The sequence below is a fragment of the Anolis carolinensis genome, chromosome 5, assembly GCF_035594765.1.
Source record: "Anolis carolinensis isolate JA03-04 chromosome 5, rAnoCar3.1.pri, whole genome shotgun sequence".
NCBI classification, from domain to species: Eukaryota; Metazoa; Chordata; class Lepidosauria; order Squamata; family Dactyloidae; genus Anolis; species Anolis carolinensis.
The window spans coordinates 162,618,216-162,627,762 of record NC_085845.1 but is presented as its reverse complement, the minus strand read 5'-3'; the positions used below and the strand labels follow the sequence as shown (position 1 = coordinate 162,627,762).

At 36.9% G+C, this 9,547-nt stretch overlaps 1 protein-coding gene across 2 annotated transcripts; it reads left to right on the top strand.

Annotated features, from left to right (window-relative positions):
* The first annotated feature begins 752 nt into the window (after positions 1–752).
* On the top strand, positions 753–7,328 carry kera (keratocan). 2 transcript variants are annotated; one of them, XM_008110875.3, is made up of 3 exons: positions 753–981; positions 2,754–3,643; positions 7,088–7,328. In XM_008110875.3, the coding sequence occupies exons 2-3, from the start codon at positions 2,761–2,763 to the stop codon at positions 7,252–7,254; spliced, it is 1,050 nt and encodes a 349-aa protein (XP_008109082.1). In that variant the 5' UTR covers positions 753–981; positions 2,754–2,760; the 3' UTR covers positions 7,255–7,328. The 2 variants fall into 2 exon arrangements, with proteins under 2 accessions (XP_008109082.1, XP_003221094.1); XM_003221046.4 differs by lacking the exon at positions 753–981 and adding an exon at positions 1,001–1,184.
* Positions 7,329–9,547: the final 2,219 nt, after the last annotated feature.

Below are 9,547 nucleotides of genomic sequence, written 5' to 3'. Positions count from 1 at the left end.
ATATTTTACACTAGATAGCAGCTATGGAGCCTCAAAATGCTAACCCAGCTTCTTTCGTAAACTGCCTCTCAAAGCCTATCAGTGAAGGCATGAAATTCCCATTGTGGTTGGTATCTCTCCCCCCCCCCCCCCCCGGTCCTCCTTACTAGATGAATCATCCAATTTAAAAGCAGCAAATAGCTTTTGAGTTGCAGATGTGACCATGCTACCAAAAGTCACTTTGATTTTACTGTTTTGTTTTTTAAAAAAGAAAAGAAAAAAAGGATTCATGTGGTATATCCTTTTAATTATACAAGTGGATTGGAAACAAATGCTAAAATGCATAATTGGTCTAATAATTATGAAAAACAAAATTTAGAACAGATGGCACACAATGACAGTATTATGGGAATGCTCCATTTCTTGCAAGTTAATCAAAATGTATAGAGAAATGTGAAGAAATGTATCACACTATCCTAAAAGCAGCAAAATAGTATGTTAAAGATAATGTATTAAATAATATATTAATATTTCTTAGCAGTCTTCCTAAGTTTTCTCAATCAGGAATCGCATATATAAAAGCTTTTCTGCATCTGTTTTTCATCAGAATCAAATAATAACTTTCCGCCAAAACATATGGTACTAGTTTTAATTCTTTGTTCCCTAGCTTAGATAACGCTGACAATTATTGAATGCATTTGTAATCAAATATTAATAAAGTTATTTCATTTCTGCCTCAATTTGTGCCATAAAATCAGAGGTAAGCACCTCTGGGAATGCCCTTAGAGGGTTGTAGTTGCTTGATGTGAAATCCAGGATTTCCTGAATTTTATTGTGTAGGGGTCCAGTGGTACATGGTGATTTTAAGGGTTAATAGTAGTAGTCATTGGTGCGTATATATTAGGCTGTATTCATAACAGACTGTGATTTGACAGATTCCACCCCTTACAGTCTACAACAGTGGCCAATAGGAACAACAGAAGAGAATCCAAGAAAACTGAGGTAAGCTCTATTCTGAAGCACTGTCAAATTAGAAAGAATTGAATGTTAAGTGTCTTGGGTAATGTTTGGGGATTACTGCTGTGTGTTTTAAGCTTTCATACTGTACGTTGAAAAGAGTTCAGACTAGGAAATGTGCTGAAAGAATAAAGTGGTGCCTAAATGATTTTAACAGGCTCCAAAATTCACCACCTAACCTATACAAGGTAAAATATTTTCTTTACTCATTTTATCAATGTTGAGCATGAGATATAAATATTTGTATAAGAGTAAGAGATGCCAGAGAAAATGTGTTGAATCAAATATGATACTCCCTGGTAAATCATTTACCTTTTTGTCTCTTTCTCTTTGATATTCTTTTATTACTTCAGGCACTATTCAGCAATTTTGTGGATGGTTATCCAGCAGTTTCAAAGATTATTAAGTCTTTGAGATATTCCTTGGACTTGATTTCTTTAGAGCAGTACCACATCAGAGCTATCCTTTTAAAATAAATGATAAGGGGCTTTGGTTTTTCCCTTTAATTTATTTTTATCTTTATAGTCTCAGCTTTAATACTCTTTCAGTACACGTCCCCCACTGAACAAGCCCTTCCTTCCCATCCTTTTCTGTATGACACTTCAGTATACTGCTGCAGCTTATGATAATCTTTCTTTAAAATGTTAATTCATTTTATACGACAGTGAAATTTGAGATGAATGTTGATATAAGATGATATGATATAGGAATGTGGCTTTGCATCTCTGGTATTTGAACACATAACAATGGAAAAGCCAGATATAATGAAAACAAATTAAGAGTGAATCTGGACAAAGAAATCTGAGCACATGTCAAGCAATAAAAGTGAAGTTCTGGGCAAAATTAGTTTTTAAAAGTAATTTCCATTGAAAAAAAAGAAAGATTCATGGTGGAGTGATAGAAGGAGGGGATTTTCTTTCCCGCAGACAAACCTATCCAGACACCTGGGGAACTTAACCAGTAAGCAGCTGTTAACATATTCTTTGATCTTTGTCTTGTGTGTTATGTGATCTGGGCCTAGAAAATCTGATCCAGATGCCCTTCTAACTAGCTGTAAAATAAAGAACATGCAAGCTGCTTAAAGGAAGAGCAAACTCTGGCTGCTTCACTGTCCTTAAGGCAAACATGTCAGCCTTTCTATTATTACATTTTCTTTCGGTTAACATTGGAGTTTTTGCACAAAGTGCCCAGTTCAAAATAGCAGTAAAACCACTGGCTTCAATAAAAACATCTTTTAAACAAAAAAATAAATGTGCATATAAAAAGTTTGATAAATCACAAGTAATCCAGAAAACGGTATATACTATTAGAGAATGAGGTGCATCTATAGTGTAGAGTTCATGCAATTTGACACCACCTTAATTTCCATGACTCAGTGCTATAGAAAGAATCATGGGAGTTGTAGTTTGATTAGGCATTAGCACTGTTTGGCAGAAAAGACTAAAGACCATGTAAAACTACTACTCACATTGATTCCATAGCATTGCAATTAAAGTGGTGTCAAAGAGTATTTTATTACTCTAGTGTGTAGATGCAATCTTGGAATGTATCTTGCATAGTAAGACACTATTAGTTCTCTGTTTCCTCCTCCTCTGATAAAACATCACTGACACAGGCAGAAACATTTTCACCTATAACAAATAATAGCTCTCAAATTCTTTTCACAACTTTAAGGTGTGCACATTGTTGCTTTTGAGGGGGGGGGGACGATGCTATGAAAATAACACATTTTAACTACTTTCCTCCCTCTTTCAAAGGTACACAATGAATGTGAAACTCTATTCCAGCCTTTTGGTAGTCTTCATGACTGATGCTGTGTGGACACAGAGTATCACAACAATGGAGTATGATGATCCATATGACTGGTCTTACTACAGCTTTGAGTGTCCCCAAGAATGCTTTTGCCCTCCTAGTTTCCCAAATGCCTTATACTGTGATAACAAGGAACTTAAAGCAATACCCATCATCCCAGCAAGAATTCGGTACCTCTATCTCCAAAACAATCTCATTGACACTGTCACAGAGAAGTCTTTTGTGAATGCCACTCAGCTAAAATGGATAAATCTCAACAAGAACAAAATTACTAGTAGTGGAATTGTGAAAGGTGTATTCAGCAAGCTTAAAGGTCTCTTGTACTTGTTCCTTGAACACAATGAGCTAGAAGAGGTGCCTGCTCCACTGCCCACAAGCTTAGAACAGCTACGTTTGGCAGGGAACAAAATCACAACAATCCCTGAAGGAGCCTTCAGTAATCTAGAGAACCTCACTATGTTAGATCTGCATCACAATAAGCTGCTGGACAGTACGCTTTCAAGCACCACCTTTCAAGGACTGAAGAATCTCATGCAACTCAACATTGCTCAAAACTCACTTACTCAAATGCCACCAATCCTTCCGGGAAATGTTGTGCAGCTTTTTTTGGACAATAACTCCATTGAAGCAATACCAGAACATTACTTTGATACAATGCTGAAGCTGATTTTCCTTCGCCTGAATAACAATAAGTTAACCAATGAAGGGCTGCCAAACAGGATCTTTAATATTTCATCTCTTCTTGATCTTCAGCTATCTTACAATGCTCTGACCAGAATCCCAGCTATCACTGTTCACCTTGAGCACCTTCATCTTGATAACAACAAGATCAGCAGTAAGTGCTCATCGGCAATCTAAGGGTGCAACTACACTGTAGAATTAAAGTAATTTGACAACACTTTACCTGTCATGGCTCAGTGCTATGGAATCATGGGAATTGTGATTTTACAAGGTCTCTAGCCTTCTTTGCCAAAGAATGCTGGCACCTTACTAAAAGACAACTCCCATGGTTCCATAGCATTGGGCCACAGCAGTTATAATTGTGTCAAATTGTATTAATTCTACAGTGTAAATGCACTGTATGACAGAAATATTTACCATGAAATATTCTTGTCTCATTCTTTTTCTGTTTTCAGTCCTAGAGTTGCAATTCCTTCTTCAGCTGGACTTCTCTGTTACATGTATAGGATTATTTAATACACAGCAGAAAGCAGAAAGAAGCTTAAAGAGAATTTTAAAAAATGTTCAAATGATGCCAGTGAACGATTAGTAGAACAATTGATAAATCGATTCTTATTTAATCAGAAAAACCTAATGTAGTTAAGGAATTTGGGTGCAGTTTAAAATGTAATTTCTATGGAATTGTGATCTGGGTCTAGTTTGCTTACCAGTGAGAAATGCATATTGAAATAAGAGTGAGACAAGGTTGCTCACAGTGACTACTTGGAGAACACTATCCAGCTGTGTCTTCTGGCTAATACAGTATTGTCATTATCGACTCAACTGATGAACTGTGTTGCCTCTGTCAAAGGTAAAATCTACTACTTCTTATATAGATAAATGACTGGTTTACCAAAAGTAATAGGATGTATTTTTTGTAGCAGGATCATATGACAGGTGACAATTGAGGTTGCCAGCTCCTTAAAGCAAAGTTCTTCAGAGGTTTAAAGAGGTAGTGTCCATGTAGCTTCTTCAGTAAAACATCATCAGAAAAGAGGTGGAACTCACTGATATGATCTGTCCTGTAAGAAGAAGTAAACTAATGAGTATCCAGTCTTCAGTTTTCATAATCGTTCTCCACTTATTAGTCTGGCTCATGCTCCTGAGCCTGAAATAACAAGCTATCTGATGTACTTACAAATTCTATGCCAGCAAGTAGTGCATCTTTTTATGATATCGATACAACAGCTTTATGCCAAATTGACTCTAGTCTATCACAACAGCAAAGGAGTCACTAAATTGCATATCTCAACTAGGTGAGGCCAGAAGCAGGTTGCTTATACTTTAATGCTATGTATATAATTTGTACAAATACCCTTGAAATATTGCAGGAATAATAACTCTTAAAAGCCATCTAGAAAACAATTTACTCCTTTTATAGCTGAGAAACACAAAGTGCTCCTAGTACAAAGAATAATCTTGCCAGAAAACTCAAATCCCATTTAGATCAGAACACACACAAAGGCACTGTGCCTAACCACAAGCTACAGAACAAACCAAGTGAATTTATGCCAATGAACTCAAGACATGCAAGGCAGATCACTCAGAAAGGAAGCCAAGTTCCCCACTCCTTTTCATATACACAAAGGAAGTTAAAAATACATGCATTGATGATGCAAAATCTGAGCACACACAAGCCATTGTCCACGAGTACAATGTGCTTCATTTTGCATAGCTACTTTTCTATGAGGGAAGTTTCCCTGTTCAACTTTGCTCCAGATGTTCCTTTAAACATATTTATATGATGTTCTATGATATAGTAACGGTGCTCCATGCAGTCATGCCAGCCACATGACCTTGGAGGTGTCTACGGACAACGACACCTCTTCGGCTTAGAAATGGAGATGAGCACCAACCCCCAGAGTCGGTCACAACTGGACTTAACGTCAGGGGAAAACCTTTATCTTTTTTATGATATAGCAAGAAAACAAAGACATTAACCAAAAACAACCATAAAGAGATGCAAATAATTGCTACTTGATGAATATGCAATTATACAGAACAATAGAATAGTCTGCCAGTTCTGCATATCTGTTTCAATGCAAAGTCTGTCCCGTTAACACCATAAGGTTCATATTCCAGAAACAGCTGATAAATTTTAGCTAGATGATTTTTAAAGATGCTGGTAAACTACTACTACTACTATGGGCAGTTTTCTATAATACATTTTATAATTCCTCTTTACAATAGCCCTGTGAACCCGTTGGGGTCAAACTCAAGGATGTACCACCTATCTTAACTGAGTAGGTATTTAAATTTAGATATTCAACATGGAGCCCCTGGTGGCACAGTGGGTTAAACCACTGAACTGTTGAATTTGCTGACTGAAAGGTCAGCAGTTTGAATCCGGGGAGCGGGGTGAGTTCCCACTGTTAGCCCCAGCTTCTGCCAACCTAGCAGTTCAAAAACATGCAAATGTGAGTAGATTAATAAGTACCACTTTGGCAGGAAGGTAACGGAGCTCCATGCAATCATGTTGGCTACATGACCTAGGAGGTGTCTATGGACAACACTGGCTCATTGGCTTGGAAATGGAGATGAGCACGGACATGACTAGACTTAATGTCAGGGGAAAACCTTTGTCTTTACCTTATTCAACATCCAAGGTAATTGGTGAAACTCACTCCCACATAATATATGTGTTACATGTTTTTCCACACTTTATATTAGAAATGTCAGTATTCTGCAGCAACTTTCAGGTCTAGCATGTTTAGCTGAAATACTGGTAATCTATTTTTACAGGGATTTGTCACTATTGTCTACTGTTGGTTCATCAGTACTAGGATCCAAATTACCTTGATCAATTTAAAACAAATTTGAAGTACACATGCATTGTTTTTTCACTTTCATTTTTAGATTTTGCTGGAGTATGTGAATGGAGTGTTGTTTGTATGCACACAATTTACTTGATAGCAATGTCTGTTTCTGTTACAGTGCTGAGTTACTTAATTATGACCTAGGAAAGGCCATATTTTATTGAAAATATGTTTAAGTTGTACAGGAGAGCAACAGATGCAGGGGGATTACTTTATTGCTTTTAGTGGCTGTTAAAAACTTTCTAGATCCTTTGCCCTTGCCAGCACCCCTTCAAAGTGGATGATGACTGATAGTTTTCATATAAACTGGGTTTTGAATCCAGGTTTAACTCTGAAAGGAGCTATCCAATGTACTGAACCCTTTCACCAAAATAGGCTCAGCATCTTCAGTAGTTCCTTGAAATTCAGACTAATAGGTTTGTACGTTGTTGAACTGGTGACCATCAGCCACCTTTGCTTCAGAAATTTTGGTGGTAAAGAGGAACTAGCACTGAGGTTCCTTTTGTAATTTTCTGGGCTGAATAATGCAATGACATCTCTTATTTCAGGGGACATTGGAGCATCAGGAATTTACATGGTAGAAATGAGAAACCAAGTACAGAACTGCAATCTTACTGGCTTCATAACAAGAGTACAAATACATAGTAATGCATTTTTACTCAGTGTAAATAATGTGTTATGTTATTACAGGATACCTTTCTTCCAGTAACCTTTCTTATATACATGTCTGTTTTTATGTCTAGGTGTTAATGGAACTCAAGTGTGTCCAATTCCTATACCAGGAGACTATGTCAATGAAAGAAACCTGCCACGCCTCCGCTACCTCCGCCTGGATGGCAATGAAATCAAGCCCCCAATCCCATTTGATCTTATGCTTTGCTTCCGACTCCTTCAGGCTGTTGTTATCTAAGGACAGCATACTCTCATAGTTGTGTCATTGACAGTTATCAAGTTTTGCTGGCATTAAACTTGCTATCCTTTTCACATGTCTCTCAGTTATACTTTCAATTTCCTTAATACTTTGTGATGCTTTGTCTTCACTGTTGCATCATTCTTAGATTATTTACAAAAATTCTCCCCATGTTTATTTTAAAGGCAGTTTCTAAAAGGTTGGTTTTCCTCATGATAAAATCCATAAAGAACTAGGAAAATCAATAAAACATTTGCTATATGGTACACACTATGCATCTTGTCCTATCCAAGCATGAATATTGAGTTCAAAATAGACATTAAACAACATTAATTTTGCCTTTCAATGCCTTTATGAAAAATGAAGATTTTTGTGAATCATAGGCAACTACATTTGAGCAGGAAAATAAGCTGTAGCAACTATCTCCAGTTCCTTAACTGGATTTAAGATCTTAGCCACAGATATATTTTGAAAGGCAGAGGCTAAATATTGGGGCGGGGGTGTACAATAGATAATATCACACTAAGCTAATTTAACTCTTACATTTATGTTATATTATCTCTAGGTACTTGAAGCAAACCCTTTCCTGTGCACACCATGAAGTTTCCAGGAGGCAGTGGCCATTAGCAAATCCTATGGAAATTAATTATTTCTTCCAGAAGTTACCATGAAATCTTGCTGAAGCACCTAGAAAATTCCCATAGATATCTTTCTAAGGAATTTGCTAGGTTCTCCAGGGTAACTCTGTGTTAATGGGGAAATGACATATTTAGTCAGATGCAGGTATGTGAAACCATGAGTATTGATCCTAGGTGTGTATGGGCCCTACAAATGCTGGATTCAATGCATTCTTAATTTCAGCGCTTTCATGGCCGAGACTAGTAGCAGGCCTATACAATTCAAAATTAATTTCCAAGTTTTATGAAATTTGTTATTTTCAGTTTCAAAATTAGAGTAGGATTCATAAGCCATGGCAGAAAACAAGTATCTATTTCTATTTGGATAACCTAATTGGATAAATGTATGAAAATTTATTAATTTCATGGCAAATTATATTGCTACATTTATATTGCATTTAATAATATATTTATGAAAAAGTAGATGGCATGTGAAACAGTACAGGAATAGTCTAAAAGAGTTTTCTTAAATATCTTCAAGCCCCAAAGTGTGAAGCCTAGAATCATTGTGGCCAAAATAATGGAGCACTTCAATTTTTCAGGCATGTGTTTTCATTGACTTTGCTGACTATGACAAACAAGAGTTAGTCTATACAAATCTGAAAGGCCATCACTTCCATACATTCCTGATTTATATAAACACTACAGATTTTTGCTCTTAGATCAATATTTTCCTATTTCATGCCTATATTAGCAACAGTGCTGAGTGGAATAACTTTGTCTAAAATGGCTTTGCTAACTCAAAATCCTTGTATTCAAGTTCACATTGTGGCTATTTCACATTGAATTGCACATATATGTGATATATACTGGTTACATTGGACTTAGAAAATAATCAGGTATGTATTTCCTTGACCATGAAATGGAATGCCACTCTTGTTTCACTGGATTGACACCACAAAATGGTACCTTATTGCAACTATTTCCAGTCTTCTTTTTATTTTTTGGGGTATCCTGCTTCACTATTTTACCTTCAGAAAAATCCTATGTGGGTAGGGTAAAAATGAATGACTGTATTTATTTACTTTATAGCCCAATTTTTTTCTCCAACTGGATCCAAGGATTGCACTCAAGGCTATCCAGTAATCTCCATTACAGAAAAATGTGCCTAAGTCTCCCTACAGCATACACCAAGTGCTACATTAGCCACATATCTCACTAGCTAACACTATGTGCCATTGCCTTTGAGCTTTATTTCTTGCACACCATTGCTGTATGTGGGAAGAGAACAACAGAAGAGTCTAAAGGTTAAATTAAGGTGGCAGTGGGACAATTTACATGTGACTTGGGACTGGAGTTCCCAAAAGTATTGGTACTGTTCCATTATCTGTCTGGAGGCCACTAGGGGCTGCTAGAGAGAGTATACTTCATTTTATGGGGGAGGGGAATTGAAAGTGAAAAACCATTTCCCCCATTTTCACTGGTTCTTCCCCCTTCCCCCTCCCCATATCATAAATAAGAGTTGTTTCTATGACATGGACATTGGTGGGGGGAATAACAGGAAAACAGGGGGGGAAATGTTTTACTCCTTCAACCACCACCCACCTCCATAAAATGAAGTATCTTTCTTTCTCTACCATCCACTAGTGGCCTCCACCCAAATAATGGAACAGTGG